Genomic DNA, 20,774 nt, shown 5'->3' with positions numbered 1-20,774 from the left:
CACAGAGGAGGCAATTTGGTCCTCAAGTGACACCTAGAACCAAAATTTCTACCCACCCCCTCCCCCGGCCATGGAACCAGAGGACCAGGACATAACCAGAACCTGAACACGGGATCCCTTTCAGAGGCGAAGGGTCCATTGTCCAGGAAGACCCAGTGCTGAAGCCCCCTTTACCACACCTTACCACCAATGGCCACTGTCCAAAGCCCTCCAATCAAAACCTGCCCTGCCAGTGCTTCTGCATACCAACCCTCCTCACCTAACTCATGAAGGTTTGACGGAACCCCAGACTGGGGAGACAGACTTGAGCCCTGGTATTGGCTTCTATGTGCATTGGGCAGAGAGCCCTTGCTCGGTAACATTTCTATGACTGTCCCCTCACTAGGCATACACCATCTATAGACAAGAGGATATCATATATATATTCTTAATATACCTAGAGCCTGTCATCATGCCTTGTACCTTCTATGCATGTAATAAATGTTTGCATAAAGGATGAATAAACCCGTGAGTGTCTTAAAATTATATTATGTATTACCAGTTTGTAAAGCAGATTATTAGGCATGAAGGGTTATAAAATGAATAATGCAGAGCTCCTGCTCTCAAGAAGCTCACATGACAAGAGACATATAAGATAAATATAACTCACATCAGACTCCATGCTCCCGATGCAGGGGGCATGGGTTCGATCCCTGGTCAGGGAACTAAGATCCTGCATGCCACCCGGCACGGCCAAAATAAATAAATAAATAAATAAATAAACATAACTTACATCAGAATGTGATAAGGGCTATAATAGAAATTAAAACAAAGTTCAATGGGTACACAGAGGAGAAGGCAATTAATTCTGACTGAAGAAAATAGGATCTTGATGATTAAATTTGATTTTAACTGGCAGAGATGGGTGGAAGGTGCTTCCAGGTAGAGGAATAGAAAAACATGTCGAAGTTTGGAGATACAAGAGTAGTTTGGGGAAGCACCGAGCATGTCTAGAACATAGCTGAATGGAGGGGAGTAGTGCTGGATAGGTAGGGTGAGTCGGAGTGCACACTCTTCTTAAATATCATGTGTTAAGAGTCTGACTTTCATCTCATGGGAATGGAGGACCAATCATCTATCCATTTCAGAGAGAGGATTCTCTAAATGGATGTCTCAGAGATGGATGGGAAGGAACAGACATTGCATTTATTCATTTGCTTAACAAATCTTATCAAACGTCTACCATATTCCAGAAATCATGCTGGAGGAGGCAGTTCAAAGAAATGCCCCTGCCCTTAGGGAGAGAACACTGTCTAGCAGGGAAGACAGAGGTGGAAACATGTGATTGCGATAAAGAATGACGTGTATAATAGCAGAGCCTCCTCTAGGTCAGTGGCTCTAAATGTACCGTTAATAAAATGTTTTTGTTTTAAGAAGATACATTCTAAAGTATACCAAAATAGAAACAACTGAGCTAAAGATGAAAAACAATACCTTAAAAACACTTTATAATTTTATTTGTTAATAATACAAAAAAACCTTTTTGTTCTCATAAAAAATTAAAGAAGGATACTTTAGAAAGAATAATGTGATTAATACATTTTATTACTTGTGTGATTTAAAGGTCCAGTCCTAAATTGAGTTTATTTCAATACTTATTATAGCTGAAAAAGAGCTCACGAAGACTCGTAGCTCCAAACAGAAGTTCAATATTGACTGCAGTCCCTATAGCTCAACATGCATTTTTCAATCTCATCTATCAAAACATACAAAGGTTTTCATTACAGTTAGGCTTGGGAATTTCCATCTTTCCTGATGTCAGTGTTTTTGCAAACGAATCAGACAGTGTCACATTTTATATATATTTTGAACGAATAGGTTCAAAACTCACTGAAACTCTTCATTTGTAGGAAATTGTATTTTAAATTGTTTTAGTGTGCAGACATGAGACATTTTAGGAGTACTACGATCTATTTCTACTTCTGACACCAAATATGTGGGTTTTCCACACCCAACAATTCTCTAGAGACCCTAGAGTCATCTTATGAGACTCTCTTATCATTCTGGAGATTCCAAGGGTCTTAGAACTGGAGACGAAGACCAAATATTTTAACAAAAGATACCCTTATAACGCAGGAAATTACAAGCATTTTAGAAGCTCTTGTGCCGGGAAAGGGAATGAAGACCAAACATATAATTATTATATCACAATATCACAGAGTGACATACATTATTTTCAGCCACAAAAAACTAACTGAAACAGTTATAAACATCTGATTTAAAAACACTCTCTCCAGAGAAGTTTTTTTTAAGGAGTTATTTTCTACTTTACGGCTAAAACATGACCTGTAGCTTGAAGGGTCAAATTAAATGTTTTTTTTTTTTAATTTTTAAAGTATCTGTTACATAGCATCTCTCTAACAGCCATTAACACACAGACAGATCAACAAATTGTGAACTCTTGACTTTGTAAAAGACAAATGGGTAGGTTTGACAGATCTTTTAAATACTTTATAATGAGATTATAAGTGAGACTGTGTAGTATGAAAGCTCTTCACAGTCAGTTCCTACCTTATTCCAAAATATTGCAATAGTTCTGGCTTTGCTTTAAAGCTCTTGTTTTTATGTGACATACCTAACTGGTGACATCCTGTAGCACCGTGTGCAAGTCTGCTTTCAATCTTTGTGGCAGTGTTTTGTTTTGAATCATCATGGAGTGAATACATTTCATGTGTGATGTCCTCTGTAACCTTATTTAAGAGTCTTGTCTCTATCCAATCAAATCAGATGCTCCATCAATAGTTATACTTACATAATTTCCTGCCGATTCCATGTCATTTGTTTATGTTTACATTATTAACGATATTTTCAACCCAGGGTTGTTTCTTCAAGAATCTTTTAAACCACTATCCATTTTATGAGGGCTGGCTTAGTTAACACTGGGTAATGTAAACCACAAATCTGCTAAACTGGGCACAGTAAACTGTTATGTGTTGTCATATTGTGCAATCAAATGAATACCTGAGAGCACCACTGTCATCTTCTCATAATACAAACTCCCACAATTCTCTCTGGATACGTCCCATTTCCCGTATGTGACAAACTAAACAAATGAGGGTGCCAGTGTCAGTCAGTATACTAAATATTGGTAATGCTTATTTCATATTTTTAAGAGCAAAGTAAATATAAATTCTAATGTCTTCCCATGTTCCAGTGGATGGTCTTGAACTTCTTGGTATGTGCTCCCCACTTTAAGAAGTGCTTTGTACTAATGTTGTCACAAAGAGAGGAAACATCTGCTTGTGAAGGAAAAGAAGGAAAGGTCTAAGAAATTTTCCTAGAAGAAAATACTTTGATTTGCATTTTGAAGAAAAAGTAAGAATTTTCCAGACAGACTTGATAGAGAAGGGCATTCCAGGCTATAAAAGCTGCAAGTGGCAAGTGAGCGAGTCGTGAATATGCATTTGATTCTTGGGAACCACAAGCTGTTCATATGGATTAAGCCTAAGTACGTGGGAGAGAAAGGCTGGAAGTAAGACTAATGAAACAGATGGGGCTCAGATTAAGGACTATGGACTTGATATTGTTGGCAATGGGAGTCATTGAAGGGTCTGAGCAGGAGAATAAGTGATCAACTTTATTGATGGAACAGTACGAGGCTTGGGAAAGACAGATTAAAGGTTCAGTTTTTAACCAGGAGGCTACTGTAAAAGTCCAGGCAAGAGAAAATTAGGAATGGATCTATGGCCCAGAGGATGGAATTGAAAGGACTTGATCACAATTCTAGGTGAAGGAGAAGAAACCATTTTAATAGTCTAGGTATGGCTAGTGACTGTAGGAAAGGAAAAGAGGAAAATATTTGGGAGTCCTAGAAAAATGTAGACATGATTTTGTAATAACTGGCTGTCAAGATAAAGGACAGGGAAAGGAAAAAGGTATACTGATTACAGACCAGGTGACTGGATACAGGATTCCATCAGCTCAGAGAGGAAACATCCATTCTTTCCTTTACCTATCATAAACACTGCTTTACTGATACCCACCATGAATGAGGTATAGAAAAGGGGCCGGAGGACATTTATAAAGGAAAATTTGGTATGAAGAGACGGACATTTTGGATTTGAAATGCTCCAGAGATACCAATGTGGATATTTTAAAAAGAAAACTGCAGATTCAAAGCTAAGAAGAGAGGGAGGGGCAGAAGATATATGGACAATACAGATTTATAGAGAAGAGACTGAATTTTACCTGGGTGCCTACCACACACCAGGCGCTGTCCTAGACACAGGTGACCTATGTCATTTAATACCTCCAACAATCCTATGATGAAATTCAGGCTCAAAGAGGTTACCCAAACTCATGCTTTTCTTTTAAAAATTTGAGGCTTCTGTTTTATTTTAGCCCAGTTTTATAATAAATGGTTTATACTTTTTGATGCAATGCATTCCTAAAAGCCATGTCTTAAAACGAATGAACACTACTGACTATGTAGCTCTACTATCATCTGATCAGCTGCTAGCAGAAACCAGTAAATATGTATTAGTAAAAGTGTTCAAATAATGCAGCAGCAGAATTTAAGTCCTTGGTGGAAAATGATATTCAATTATATACAACTTATACCACTACCACTAAGAGTTGGTAAAAAAACTCACATTCAGAATGTGGTGTGTATAACATGAAAGACACCTTTGTTAGTAGATGGCTGAGCTTATAGTGCTATCCCTACTTTATTCAGTTTCACTCAGCTGCAGGCTCAGCCCTGCTCAGTTCCTGATTTCCTGTTCTAACCAGGGAATGAGATACATGACTCATTGGTTTTGCTCAGAGAGGTTATAAATCTCCTATTTGGGGATTTACTGATACTAGTACCAGTATCCCTAGTAACCCTAGTCCCGAAAACCCTATTCCCCCTGGGTCAGACCCTAGCTAGGCCTGGTAACTTCAGCTGTTGGCTGGAATCCTATTTCGAACTATCACTAGTCCAAGTTCTCACAAGTCTCTAGTTACTATAATCTGTAATCTTTTATGGATCCATCTTACATAGGGTCAATTCAACCACTGAATCTCCAGAACAGACAAAGCTGCTAAAATGCTAGAATGTCTTGCTGTAAATCCCAGCACAATTATGAAGATAGTAACTGCTGCCAAACTTATTCATTTACTCCTTATCACATTACCCTATAAAACCTTTTATATCATTTCCATTATAGCATTGATATTTTCCAGTTTACTGAATTATTTGTTCATTGCATGCCTCCTTTTTACCACTAGAAGGAAAGCTTCATGGCAGCAACGACCTTGTCTATCTTGTTCATCACTGCATTTCTCAAGGCCTAGGGCATATTGTTGGTGTCCTACCCAGATCTCCTTTGCTACCAAAGGCACCCATCCCACAGCTACTGTAGCACTGACTTCTAAAAGCTCACAGCTGCACCCCTCTCCAAAGAATTGCCCTCCATCACTGGGGAGTACCTTGTCCAGAAATGTCTGGGAAGTTAGAGGTTCTCCCTGATTCCTCTGCTGACTAATGCCTCACTGATGTGGGGGCAAAGAAGCCTGGCTCTCTTGCTTCCAGGTGGGATAACTGAGTAGTGCCATTTGTGCTCCAGAGCTCCCTGTGAGGAGGCTGAGGCCAGACTTCACCTAAAACCACTTCTTGGGGGTTCCCTGGCGGTCCAGTGGTTAGGACTCTGTGCTCTCACTGACAGGGGGCCAGGGTTCGATCCCTGGTCAGGGAACTAAGATCCCACAAGCTGCATGGGGTGGCCAAAACTAAAAAACTAAAAAATAAATAAAACCACCTCTTTTCCACAGTCTTATCCTGATTCCTTCACTTCCCAGAAAGTTTCACCTAAAAGCTCTCCCTCTAAAATCACTTATACAGATATTTCCATCTCTGGCTCTGCTTCTAGAGTACCCAACCTAGATATCTGTTGACTATTTGGATGCATAAAGGAATAAAGTCAAAAGAAATAAAGAAGAAATTCTTAGATTTTCCAGCAGTGCTCTTAATTCTTGCACAAAACATTACAGATATATATCCATTAAGAGAAATAGATAACGGTGTTGTGAACTAAGTGATCGCATTAGGACACAAATCTACCTGCTTAATTTAAGCACCTCACCCCATCTCCTTCAGCTCATGTTGTCACTGTTGCTGTCATCTGAAGAGTCTGGCTACAGCAATATCCGTCTCACTTATAAGAATTGGCACTTTATAAAGCTCAACAAAAAAACATTTTAGATCTTAATGAATTAAAAGATGGTTGGGGACTTCCCTGGTGGCACAGTGGTTGAGAGTCCGCCTGCCGATGCGGGGGACACGGGTGCGTGCCCCGGTCCAGGAAGATCCCACATGCCGGGGAGCGGCTGGGCCCGTGAGCCATGGCCGCTGAGCCTGCGTGTCCAGAGCCTGTGCTCCGCAACGGGAGAGACCACAACAGTGAGAGGCCCGCGTACCGCAAAAAAAAAAAAAAAAAGATGGTTGGGAAGTATATGACACTGGCCCAAGATACGTCTTCACTCTATCAGCTTAACTAAGGATGCTGCTGAAAGAAACCTGCAGGTGAAGCTCTCCAGAGAGAGAAGAGCAGGTTTCAGTGGTTGGAGCGCGATGTTAAGCATGTTAAGATAATCTAATATTGAAACAATTGTAAGATTGAGTTTACTTTTTATTACAACTAAGGACTACAAGTTTTAAAAAATTCTCCCCCGCCCCTGCCATCAGAGCATCACTGATTTTACAGTGGAAGTCAGTGTGAAATAACTATTTTCTTAACAAAAATTTGCTTTACAAATTAAAAAAACATGCATACAAATGACTGGAAGGTTATAAACTAAATTGAGAAGAGTGATTGACTTGAAGAAGGGGAGATGAGATTGGAGGTGGTGGTAAAGGGGACTTTAGCTGTAATTAGTGTTTCCTTTCTGCAAAAAGAAGAGTAGAATCAAATTTGAGAAAAATATTAATAGTTGTTAAATATGAGTGATAAACTTGGGTATGTGCTACATGTTTTTGTTTACATGTTTTTGATTTTTGAAATTTTTCTCAAACTAAAAAAGTGTATAACACTTGAAAAGAATGTAGCTATTCTCTAGTGGCAAAGGATATAACAAAACTAAGAAAAAACACACACTGTATCCGTGGTTCTCAAGCTTATTTAGCTTGTGATTTAGGAAATAAAAATTAAAAAGAATCCCATAGAATCCTGCTTATTTCCAGTCTTCTCTTCCAAGACAGTCTACAGCAGCCTGCTGGCTGGGGTCTCCAGTTTCAGGGTCTGTCTGCAGCTCTGACTCACCCACCTCTATAACCTACAACAACCATTTGGTGAGTGCACGGAGAACTGAAGCAGTGTCCGCCTGGGAGGAACATCATATAAAAGATCACAGGCATTCAGTTGGTTTACAATTTTATGAATTACCTGGGTGACAGAACAGAAAACGGAGCTGTTAAGTACACTGATGATACACCTCAGGAGAGGTGCATTAAGACACAAAAGAAGTTTAATAATCTGGAGAAGTAGTCAAGAAAACAGAAAATGAAATTTAATAAGGATATTATTACTGGGAAAAAAAGGGAAAATATGGAATAACTGACCAAAGGAAAGGCTTTGGGATCAAGCTGGGCAAGGATTAGAAATATGAAGCAAGAATTTAAAAAATCAAGCTATTATATGTAGATTGAAGTATTAAATCTAAGAATTGGTTGACCAACAATCTTAACACGTGGCTAGTACTTTAGTGAGGTACTTACTAAAGTGCTACTATCACTAAAATACTATTTGATCAGCATGACAAAGTCAAAAAGCAGCACAGAGCAGTGGTTAGAGCATAAGGCTGAAGCCAGACAGTATGAAGCCAGCTATGTGACCTCAGAAAAGTTTTTTTTTTTTTCCCAGTACGCAGGCCTCTCACTGTTGTGGCCTCTCCCGTTGCGGAGCACAGGCTCCGGACGTGCAGGCTCAGCGGCCATGGCTCACGGGCCCAGCCGCTCCGCGGCACGTGGGATCTTCCCGGACCGGGGCACGAACCCATGTCCCCTGCATCGGCAGGCGGACTCTCAACCACTGCGCCACCAGGGAAGCCCTAGACAGCTTGTTTTCAATAACTACAATGCCTTGTTCTGTGTTCTGCACTTAGAAAACTCCTACTTATCCCTGAAGAGTCAGTTTGAGTGCCACCTTCTCCAGACCCCTTCCACCAAATCACATGCATACATTCAGAGGGTTGGGTACCTCTCTTCAAGGGTCCCACAGAACCTGCACATGTTTCTTTCTTGGCTTATATACAACACTGTATTATAAATGTTGACGTATTCTCACGCACTGCCAAGCAAGCAAGCACATCTAGTCAAAATCAATATCATCATCTATACAGTCAGCCCTCCACACCCACAGGTTCTGCATCTAAGGACTCAAACATTTGAAAAAAAAAAATCTCAAAGTTCCAGAAAGCAAAACTTGAATTTGCTGTGAGCCAGCCACTATTTATATAGCATTTATAACTATTTATATAGCATTTACATTGTATTAGGTATTATAAGTAACCTAGAGATGATTTAAAGCATATGGGAGGACATGTGTACGTTATATGCAAATACTATGCCATTTTATATAAGGAACCTGAGCATCCTTGGATTTGGGTATTCGTGGGGGTCTTGGAATCAATCCCCTACAGATACTAGGAATGACTGTACATCATCCGTGCCCCCAAAAAGCTATGGGCAAACAACAGGAATCTAATAAATACAAATTAGGTGAAATGAATTAATATATAATGAATAAACCTGACTCCTGCCTTCAAAAAATTCCTGATTTAGTTGGGGAGGCATGACTGGGGGAGGGGGGGATGGACATAATATATAGAAATTATAATGCAAGTCAGAGTGAGAGGAAGTGGGGTATTGGCAAGAAACTAATACTTATGAGTTAGCTTGAGTATTTAGGGACCTAAAATGTGCCAGACATTGTGGTTGGTCCTTGGCAAACATTTTCACCTAATTTTCACAACCATCTTGAAGGGTATTATTATTTCAATTTGGTAGGTAAAGAAATTAGGACTCAAGGAGTTCAAGGCCACATAAAAGTTAATGGTAGAACCTAGGGGCAGGAATAAAGACACAGATGTAGAGAATGGACTTGAGGACATGGGGAGTGGGAAGAGTAAGCTGGGACGAAGTGAGAGAGTGGCATGGACATATACACACTACCAAATGTAAAATAGGTAGCTAGTGGGAAGCAGCCGCATAGCACAGGGGGATCAGCTTGGTGCTTTGTGACCACCTAGAGGCTTGGGACAGGGAGGGTGGGAGGGAGACGCAAGAGGGAGGAGATAAGGGGATATACGTATATGTATAGCTGATTCACTTTGTTATAAAGCAGAAACTAACACACCATTGTAAAGAAATTACACTCCAATAAAGATGTTTTTAAAAAATCTAAATGATTAAATTTTTAAAAATTATTAAAGTTTTTAATAATTATAAAAAAAGTTAATGGTAGAGACATAATTTTATCTTTTAAAATCCATGTTCTTTCTATCACAGTGGTACAAATTCAGTCCTGTGGAGTTTCAGAGGAGGGAACAAATACACCCAGAATAACAAATCAGAACAGTTCCATGCAAAATAACAGTGGACCAAATCTTGAAGTATTCAGGGAGAAACAGAGTATATTTTAGAGGGAAGAATAAAGACAGGTATGCATACAAGTTCAAAACTTGTGAGTAGGACAGAGAATGGTTCAGTCTGGAATAAGTTGAGCATACACTGGGAAAATCTCACTGAAGAGAAAGCTGGGACTTTGCTGGGGGACCTGAAAACTCTGTATTTACAATGGGCACCAGTATTAGAAAAATAAACAAGCATATGGGTCATGCTAATGATTGGACCCGTGCCATCGTCTTCTTATATGAAGGGTAGCAGATGAAAAAAATCTGGTAACATAAGAATTTCAAAACTAAGATAATTCTGATTTTAATACAGAAGTATACTTTTATCCAAGGAGGAAATATAGCTACAGAAGTAGACATATCAAGTGTCCTCTTTAATGTCAAATTAACATAATATTGTGGGAAAAGAAGTAAATAAATACACTTCACAAATGTGAGCCATGTAGTCTCCTCTGCTTGAAATATATACCATAAAAGTCATTATACTCATTAATCTTTTAAATTATCTAAATCATACTCTTAGGACAACATCTTGATTTTAACTAAAAACATGAATTGCCTAGCTTGCTCATTTTATGAGATCTGATCATTAAAACATAAGATGGCCATAATCAAAAAGTACGCTGGATGTATGTTTTCTTCATGTATGTTTGGTGATGGTTTTACTTATCAAGATTATGTTTTGAATGGCGCATAACTAATTTTGTTGGAATGCATCCATAAACTAAATTGAGTGTGACTGATTACTTAGATGGTAACATTGCAAATCCATTAAAAGGAATCTAAAATTGACAGAGTTAACGACATTAAATAGGTCACCCATAGATCAGAGAAGTTCCGAACATTTTTTTTGATTGCTATTTTTAGATCTTTTAAAACATATGTTTCTCTTAAGGCAATTTCATGAGCTTTAATTTTATGACAAATATAGTCATAAAGTCATACATAATAAAGAAAAAAACGGTCCACATTGAAATTAGTGGGAATGTCAGTCTATTTAATGAAAATCGTTTAATAATATATATTTTAAACAGAAATGGAGATTTTTTTACTTCCAGCTTTACATAACAAATTAAATATCAAATACTGACAAATAGAGGTACCCCAGTATCTAAATGAGTAGATATTTTATTTGTAATACTATCATCAATCAATGATATAGCAATGAGTGATATAAGCAAAAATAATAAAAATTTGTAACTTTGAAAATTTTATTACATTTTGAATTTAGAAAGTTTTTTCATAGAAAATATATTTATGTAGCCAATATCAGAATTACCATGGGATATAATCAGCAGGTACTTCTCTACTATTTATGAATTATTTGTTACTTTTCAACAAAAGATTGATATAAGGGACATTCTAGGTAGAAAGGAAAGCATAGTACAGTTGGCCCTTTGTATTCACAGTTTCTGCATCATGGATCAATCAATCTCACATTGAAAATATTTGGGACAACAAAAAATTCCAGAAGTTCCAAAAAGCAAAACTAGAATTTGTCATGTGGCTACTATTCACACTACATTTACACTGTATTTACAACTATTTATATAACATTTATATTGTATTAGGTATTGTAAGTAATATAGAGATGATTTAAAGTATATGGGGGAATGTGCACAGGTTATATGCAAATACTGCACCATTTTATATAAGAGACTTGAGCATCTGTGGATTTTAGCATCCATGGGGGTCCTAGAACCAATCCCCTACAAATAATGAGGGATGACTGTATCTCTAATCTTCTAAACTTTCTAAAGCACATTGAATACTGTCTTCTTCTTGCCTATTCAAAGATATTAGAATAAAGACCTAAGAGATATTAAAAATGACCTTGTCAACTTCTATTACTCAGAGATGAAAAAACCAAGACTCAAAAAGAGATTCAAATATAGACAGCCTCAAACACATATAAAGGTTGAAAATCAATTAATCATTCATATAAAAAAGTTTAAAAGTAAATAGCACTTTAAATCCAAAGAAAAGAAAGGGTATAATAAAGATAAAATAAGAAATTACTGAAATAGCAAAGAAACATACAAAAGAGACATTCAACAGTGCCAAAGCTGGTTGCTTGAACAGACCAATAATACTGATAACTCCTGGCAAAACTGATCATGAAAAAAAGAGAGAAGGCAAATAACCAATACCAGGAATAAAAATGATAATATCATTTCTGGGCCTAAGGACATTGAAATATCATAAAGTGGTATTATAAACAACTTTATGCCAATAATTAGAAGACAAGGAATAATTCCTAGAAAAATAAGATTTATTAAAACTTTTTTTAACACCTTTATTGGAGTGTAATTGCTTTACAATGGTGTGTTAGTTTCTGCTTTATAACAAAGTGAATCAGTTATACATATACATATGTTCCCATATCTCTTCCCTCTTGTGTCTCCCTCCCTCCCACCCTCCCTATCCCACCTGTCTAGGTGGTCACAAACCACCTAGCTGATCTCCCTGTGCTATGCTATTGTAAATAGAGCTGCAGTGAACATTTTGGTACATGACTCTTTTTGAATTATGGTTTTCTCAGGGTATATGCCCAGTAGTAGGATTGCTGGGTCATATGGTAGTTCTATTTGTAGTTTTTTAAGGAACCTCCATACTGTTCTCCATAGTGGCTGTATCAATTTACATTCCCACCAACAGTGCAAGAGTGTTCCCTTTTCTCCACACCCTCTCCAGCATTTATTGTTTCTAGATTTTTTGATAATGACCATTCTGACCAGTGTGAGATGATATCTCACTGGAGTTTTGATTTGCATTTCTCTAATGATTAATGATGTTGAGCATTCTTTCATGTGTTTGTTGGCAATCTGTATATCTTCTTTGGAGAAATGTCTATTTAGGACTTCTGTCCATTTTTGATTGGGTTGCTTGTTTTTTTTGTTATTGAGCTGCATGAGCTGCTTGTAAATTTTGGAGATTAATCCTTTGTCAGTTGCTTTATTTGCAAATATTTTCTCCCATTCTGAGGGTTGTAACTATTAAAGCTATTATAACTATAACTATATTGTATATAACTATATAACTATAACTATATTGTAACTATTATAAGCAAAAGGCCTGTTTACAATGAATGTGATGGTGACACAGACCCAAGAATAATTACTAAGTACATGTTATATTTCTTTGCTTCCTTTCTTGCTGATTGTATTAACTAACCTTCATAATCTGCAATCAGAATTAATTGAGCTAGCTCAGCCTAGCTCAATATTTCTTTAAAAATATTCTAATGTCCAATATACAGAAATCTAAAAACTGCCTCACCATACAAAGGGACCCTCATATAAAGTGACTTTCATATTTCTGAGCATAAATTTGAGAGCTGATTTCAACCTCTGAAGTCATCCTTAAGAGAAAAGTTGGTTTTCTGCTTGATTATTTTAAAATATAAAATTTAATTTGTCTTGGCTCTAATTTGTAAGTGGCATCAGTATATACTTCATTAAAACTTTCAAGTAATTACGTATTTTTAAGAGCACCACTAAACAGTACAGACTAAACACAATGAAACCAAACTGAAAGAGATAAAATAGCACAAATAAGAATGAATAACTGCAATGCTCACTGTATCATCCTTAAAACATAAAATATGGGTCTTGCCGCGTGTCTTGTGGCTCAAAAACTGGAACTGTGATATGTTACAAATAAGTTATTCAGGTGAAACTAGCAAACATTTTGATTCTTTCATTATTTCTCCCAAACTTTGTTCATGTAGGAAGAAAAACTGGTGGAAAGGCTTAAAGGTGAGGGAAAAAAGGAGTTAAATTTTTTAGATTAAGTGGAACATGAAAGACTGAAATAATCACAAACAAGAACAGTATTGCAGCTCCTTAAAGATAGAGATTATGTTTCTTATTTCTTTCCATATCTCCTAAAACACCTAGTACTGTAATCATGACATAGTAAATTCTTAGAAAAAGAAAAAAGGTAAGTTGAAATTCCTAGGTTTACATAAGGCATAATTCATATAAAGAAGAACTGTGAGATGATATGGGAATAGGCTAGAAATTTTCTGAAGCTATGAATTAGGTGAGCTATAGAAGTTTAGGAGTTGAGATGACCTTGCCATGCCCTATTAAAATTAGTAAATTAAAATTTGTACAAATTCTGTTAAATTTATTCCTAAGTATTTCCTGTTTTTATGCTATTATAAAAGGTATCTAAATATTTTAATTTTCCCATTGTCCACTGCAATTAGATAGGAATACAACTGATTCTATACGTTGACCTTGTATCCTGTGACCTAGCTCAATTTACTTTTTAGTTCTGATAGTTTTTTCTTTTTTTTTTTTGATTTCTTAGGGTTTTTAATATACACAATCATGTTGTCTCTAGACAATTTTACTTCTTCTGTTTAAACATATGTGCCATTTATTACTTTTTCTTGCCTTACTGCACTGGCTAGGACCTCTAGCATAATGATGAAAAGTGAATATCCTTGCCTTTTCCTCAATCATAGGAGGAAAGTATTTAGTTTTTTTTTTTTTTTTAACCATTAAATATAAGTTAGTTATAGGTTTTCCATAGATGCCTCTTAACAGGTTGAGGGAGTTTCCTGCTATTTGTAATTTGCTGTAACATTTTATCATGAATGAGCACTGCATCTCACCAAGTGTTTTTGTTTGTTTGTTTGTTTATTTTTTGGCAATGACTGAAATGATCACATGGCTTTTCCTTTATGCTGTAAATAGAGTGAATTAAATTATTTGATTTCAAATGGTAAACCAACTTTATATTCCTGGGATAAAACCCAGTTGGTTATGATGTATTATCCTTTTTATATACTGTTGAATTTGATTTAATACTTGTTAAGGATTTTTGTATCTATGCTCATGGGAAATACTGAACTGTAATTTTCTTATATTATGCAGGTTTGCTGGTAAAAAATACTCTGTTTTTGTTCATCCAAGAATGTCTGCATTTCTAAAGAATGTTTTGCCAGATATACTATTGTACACTGACTTTTTTTTCTTCTTTTGGCTCTTTAAAAACAACTATTTCACTGAATTGTGGTATTTATTTCTCATGACAAGTCAGTCATCATTTTTATGATTTTCCTCCTATACGTAATATGTCTTTTTTTCGCTGGCAGCTTTAAAGATTTCCTTTTCAATTTTCAACAATTTGATTATAATGTACTTTATTGTGGTTTCCTGCTTATCCTGCTAGAGGTTCATTGAGCCTCCTGGATTGGTGACTTCATGCTTTTCATCAAATTTGGAAATTTTTTCACCATTACATCTTTAAATATTACTCTTTCCCATTCTTTGTCCTTTTTTTTTTGAAACTCTAATTGCCCATATGTGAGACTGCTTTTTTAAGGTTGCTATTTCTGTACTGGGAATTCCTAATTATTCCCTCATTATGTTCATTCCCCCTTTATATGCCCTTTATATGCTTGAACATATTTAAGGCAACTGTTTTACAGTCCTTGTCTGCTAATTCTATCATCTGTCATTTTAGGGTCTATTTCTATTGACCATTTGGGGTCTGTTTTCTGCTTATCTGTATGCCTAGTAATATTCTATTAAATGCTTCATATTGTGAATGCTCTGCTGTTAAATGTCTGGATTTTGTACTCTTCTTTCATTGCTCGGTAAGTTTGTTCAGCTAAGCAGTTAATTCACTTCTGAATCAGCTTGATTTTTTTCAAAACATTTTCCCCCAACATACATCCCCTTAACTTTTTTTTTTTTTTTTTTTTTTTTTTTTTGCGGTACGCGGGCCTCTCACTGTTGTGGCCTCTCCCGTTGCGGAGCACAGGCTCCGGACGTGCAGGCTCAGCGGCCATGGCTCACGGGCCCAGCCACTCCGCGGCATGTGGGATCTTCCCAGACTGGGGCACGAACCCGTGTCCCCTGCACTGGCAGGCGGACCCTCAACCACTGCGCCACCAGGGAAGCCCCCCCTTAACTTTTAAAATCATTTTGTATGAGAAAAACTTACAAAATAGGGTTAAATAGCAAACATCCTTGTTTTTTCAAGTTTTATTTTTAAACTTAGTAAGGGTAGGCATAAAGTAGCTTTTACTCTAGGGGCAGATCAATCCTACTCCTAAAGCATAAACTTTACAGGATATCTTGTGAATACCAGGAGTAAGTTTAATGAAGTCTCTTAACCATGTGGGAGCTCTGGTAATTGTTCAGCTCACCAGTCCCTAGTGGTTGTTCCTTTCCCAGTGTTTGTGAGCCTTGTCCAGTTTTACAGTTCTTTACTGTGGTAGGACTAACCTGGTACTAGTTACTCCATCACAGCCAAAGGTGTAAATGCCAAGAAGGAGTTTTTGACCATCTCTCAGCTTCACTTTGGTCCTCTTCTCTTTCTCCTTTAGTCCACTAACTCTACCTTCTTTTCTCCTACATTTTTCTCTCAAGAACACATCATTATTTAGTGAAAGGATCCAAACCAGAAACCAATTCTTGTAATTCAATCCAGTGTTATTTCCACTACACAATATTTTTGTTAATTTCCTGGGATTAAAACAATAACAATTCAGTCTACTTTTAAGTTGCTTATTACTTGGTATATTCCTTGATTTTTTTTTTCTCTCTCCCCTTTGGTGGATCTGCTGCTTATATTTTATTTTTAAAATATTCAGAACAGGTTCTTTGATAGAGCTAAAAACAATCCATGTTGAGAAAATCTATTTGACTAAAAGCTATCCCTGGACCAGCATTCTGACCACGCAAAATTAAATAATCCACAAAGTGTTTTCAAGGAAGGCAAGGAGACTAATACCTTACTGCTTCATAGTTTTGACTTCCTTATCTCACACCTGAGATTCATATAGCTTATGTTTCTCCTTGTGAGCTATTTTAGCTTCCTGTTAGAAAGTGGGCTTAGTCTCTACATATTTTTCTTCTAATTTAAGAGCCTTTATGTTGATGAAAACTGCTTTCTGAATGTAATGTTCATCACTCTTTGTCCACAAAATATCTATTAATTCATGTTTATAAAGCATCAGCCACTTTAAAAATAAATTTTGCATGGTTTTATTACCTCTTAAGGAGAGGAGAGATAACAGTAGGAGGAACAGAAATGAAACTGGTATATTAAAAATGGGCCTTTAAGAAAGTATTTTTTAAATTGTACTGGGAGCAAAATAAATGACTAAACCAGATCTTAAGAGGTTGTGGGTTTTATCCTCTTACCTGTGCAGCTGGATATATTCTCGAGGTCTGTTGAGCAGGTGAAGGAATCTATCAACAATCTTGTTTTTTCCTACGCCCTGTAATTACACAAAGAAGCATTAAAAGTAACTTTTGTCTGGAGGTAAAACAAACCAGAAGAATCTCTTACCAAAACATACTTACTGTTTCAGCTTATTGTTAATGAAAACCAAACGAGTAAACGTATACAACACATCTTCTATGACATAAAGGTTTTTCAAAAAAAATTTTACTTCTAAATACACTAGCCCTAAGTTCTTACTTAAAAGGAAATTCATAATTATTTTTAGCCTTCTGTGACTTGTTTTTTCTGTTCTATAATTTTACACTGACGTGCAGACATTAGAGCAGAATATTATCTATTTCAGATGTGAAGAATGGCATTAAAGGAAATCAAGTAAGTGTAAAAACAATGATTTTTCTAATCAGCTCTTCAGAAGTGTGGTTTTTGTTATATAAAGATAAATATAATACTGTACTTCTGTTTTAATCAAACACTAATTTCTTCTCCTTTCATCCTACTTTTTAGTCCTTTAAAACCTTGGAAACCTAAAATTATAACCAAGGTTTATTAATAAGTCTCAACTATATCTGCTCTTCCTAGAAATGCCCTCATTTCCTTACCACTTACTGATGGTGAGAGTTGCTGTCCTTTTGTAGCAGACAGACTGTTAAAAATGGAATCCACTCCCATGCTACTGCTCCATTTTAAAGTCTTCACTTAGAGAATACTCTATTAATGGGATGTAAGTCTTTTAACAAGTGGGTTGTGGGGGAAGAGTAGAAGTAGTTAAAAAAGCTGAGTTCTGTAACATATGTTCCAGCAATAAATAACACTTACTGATTTCTTATAATGTTTACATTCGAATGTATGGTAAAATAGCTATGTGGGCTTTAAATGGCGTGTTGCAATCAACATAAAATTTTAAGTAAATAAATTCAGGTGAGTAAAATGTGTGTTGATATATCAGCTCTGTTCAAGAAACCTAGAGAAAAACATATATCATAAATGCACTGTAATGTCAGAAATACAAAGGATTTCTTGAAAGAAACAAGTCACGAAAAACTACTATGGGGAGGTCCTGCTCCCTCCCCACTTCCAAAATTACAGAATCAGCCATGCCTTTTCAAACTCCTCCTGAGCACTGTTTTAGGAGTTTACAAGTCCCATAAATGTAGGACAATGCAATGTGAAGTCCCAGGCTGCCACTAAGAAGCTCTTTTGCTATGTCTTATTTAAATATGTTTTAAAAAAAAATTCAACTGAGTAAATTTTAAAGATCTTATTTTTTTAAGTAAATTTATTTATTTTTGGCTGTGTTGGGTCTTCGTTGCTGCGTGCAGGCTTTCTCTAGTTGTGGCGAGCGGGGGTTTCTCTTGCTGCGGAGCACAGGCTCTAGGCGTGCAGGCTCAGTAGCTGTGGTGCACGGGCTCAGTTGCTCTGCAGCATGTGGGATCTTCCCAGACCAGGGCTCGAACCCGTGTCCCCTGCACTGGCAGGCGGATTCTTAACCGCTGAACCACCAGCGAAGCCCCTAAAGAGCATATTGACTTTATTCAGTGATTCATGTATTGGGCAGCATCCCATCTAGCAGACAGAAAGGAGCTCTGAGGAGCTATACAAAATGAGAGACTTTTATAGGCAGAAGGGAGCAGGACAAGGAAGTTATACTAGCAAAATTGTTATACTAGCTTGGGACAAGGTCACTTTCCTTTAGGGGAAGGCAGGGGTTCTATCAGGCAAATGACCTCACTAGTGCTGACCAGTGATTCCTCATTGGCTTAAGATTCCATTTCTGGGAGAGGCTGAAACTGTTACCTAGTTAAGTCTGGGTTTTGTGACGTAGGATTTAGCATAAGTGACTCCATCTGGGGCCACTTGTCTTGTTTTTAACAAATGTTAGGGTCTTCAGAACTCCAACCTCAGACGTCTTCTAGTTCCATATACTGTCTCTGGGAATCTCACCCACTCCCTCCCACTCCCTTGACTTCAGTCATCACATATGGCTCACACTTCTTTCCTAAGCTCTAGCTGAGATGAGATTCCCTATTCCTAATTGTCAACTGAACTTCTGCACCAGATGTTCATACTAAACTCATTATGCTTCCACCCAGACTTACTCTTCTTTTCTTTTAACCCCAATATAACAGTATTGTCATGTACCCAGCTGCTCAATGAATGAATCTCGGAATGTTTTTGTCTATCTTTTCCCTGATCTCATTCAAACTGTCACTAGAATCTTTGTAGTCTCTATTTGCAAAACTTTTTTCCTTCCTTCCTTCCTTCCTCCCTCCCTTTTTCTTTTCTTTCTTTCTTTCCTTCCCTCTCTCCCTCCCTCCTCCTCCCTCTCTCTTTCCTTCCTCCCTCCCTCCCACTCTCACTCTTTCTCACTCTTTCTCTCTCCCTTTCCTTCCTTCCTTCCTTTTTCCTTCTTTCCTTCCTTCTTTCTTTCTTTCCTTCTCTTCTCTCCTTCCTCCCTTCCTTATCTCCCTTGTCTAATTTATCAACTGTTTTAGCACCTAACATTATAGGTACTGCACTAGTTGAGTAGGATACAACGGTAAATAAAATAGCTACAGCCCCTGAGCCACACTCATAGCTTACAATCTAGTAGGCAACACAGACAATTAAGCAAACATAATAGATATACATGTAATAAGTGTTCTGCTGTGGGGCATCCAAAAGGCTTGAAGACTTAACTGAGGGCTCAGGAAGTCCCACTATGCACAGTGATATTTCAGTTGAAATATCAAGGAATTAAAGAGGTAAAGGGAAGGAGCAGAAAGAGGAGTGTTCCAGGAAGGGAGAACTGTATGTGTAAAGACTTGTGGGTACTAGTGAGCTGGACAGCTGGACAGGTCTGAGGGATGTCAAGCAGCAGGAATGAGGAAGGGTGAGAAAGGAGGCTAGAGCAGGAGGCAGGGTCTAGCTCTGGGAGTCTTGGAAGCCACGTAAAAGCGTTTGGACCGTTTCCTGAAAGCACCAAAAGGCCACTGAAGCAGAGGAGTGATAGGATCAGATTTTCATTTTTGGAAAATCACTCTGGTGAAATGATCCGGCAGAGAGCAAGACTGAAAGCAAAGGAAAGCCGTTTGGAAACTCCTTAGAAAGCTCAGGCAGGAGATGAAGGTGGCTTAAAGTAAGGAGCAGAGAGAAATGAATGTATTTAAGAGATATTGAAGGGAAAGAACTCACAGGACTTGGTGATGGACTGGATGTGGAGAAATCAACCTTTCTGTCTTGGGCCACAGGGTGGAAGGTGATGCTACTTACGACACATGAAATAGGGGAGGGGAAGTGCATTTGCTGGGTGGGAGAGGAAAGTCTAGTTTAAAAAAAGGCAGTTTAACTGTGAACATGTTCACTTTGCAGTGCCTGCTTCCCATATCTGCTCCTTCCTGTCTAATTGGCTGTCACTACTCCAGGGCAGCCCATCATCATCGTGTTCTGACTCCTAGAAAGGGTCCTCTTTGGTCTCCCGCCTCCGGACTTACAACCGGCCAGTCCACAATTTGTTTAGTTATTTTTCTAAAACAGAGATCTCATCAGGTCATTTCTGGCTTCATTTGAAAAGCTCTGATTATTCCTTCAAGGAAATGCTAAAAGCATGACCTAGGAAGGAATTTCTGTAAATATCCTGAGCGAAAGGAAACAGTTACAGCAATTTGCTCTTTCCAGTCATCATTTTCACCTAGAACAGAAAACCCTCAGGATTACTTTTTTTTTTTTTTTTTTTTCGGTACACGGGCCTCTCACTGTTGTGGCCTCTCCTGTTGCGGAGCACAGGCTCAGGACGCGCAGGCTCAGCGGCCATGGTTCATGGGCCCAGCCGCTCCGCGGCATGTGGGATCTTCCCGGACCGGAGCACGCACCCGTGTCCCCTGCATCGGCAGGCAGACTCTCAACCACTGTGCCGCCAGGGAAGCCCCTCAGGATTA

At 37.7% G+C, this 20,774-nt stretch overlaps 1 protein-coding gene across 3 annotated transcripts in view; it reads right to left on the bottom strand.

Moving 5' to 3' along the window:
- Positions 1–20,774, bottom strand: part of VWA8 (von Willebrand factor A domain containing 8) — a 378,001-nt gene that overhangs the window by 168,053 nt on the left and 189,174 nt on the right. For all 3 annotated transcript variants that reach the window (XM_081214571.1, XM_081214572.1, XM_081214573.1), the window contains exon 21: positions 16,818–16,894. In XM_081214571.1, coding sequence (XP_081070697.1) covers positions 16,818–16,894 — 77 coding nt within the window. The remainder of the gene's footprint in view (positions 1–16,817; positions 16,895–20,774) is intronic.

Source organism: Mesoplodon bidens, assembly GCF_964165515.1.
Source record: "Mesoplodon bidens genome assembly, chromosome: 17".
In the NCBI taxonomy this organism is placed as follows: domain Eukaryota; kingdom Metazoa; phylum Chordata; class Mammalia; order Artiodactyla; family Ziphiidae; genus Mesoplodon; species Mesoplodon bidens.
The sequence above is the reverse complement of the archived record's forward strand: the minus strand, read 5'-3'. Positions and strand labels throughout refer to the sequence as shown.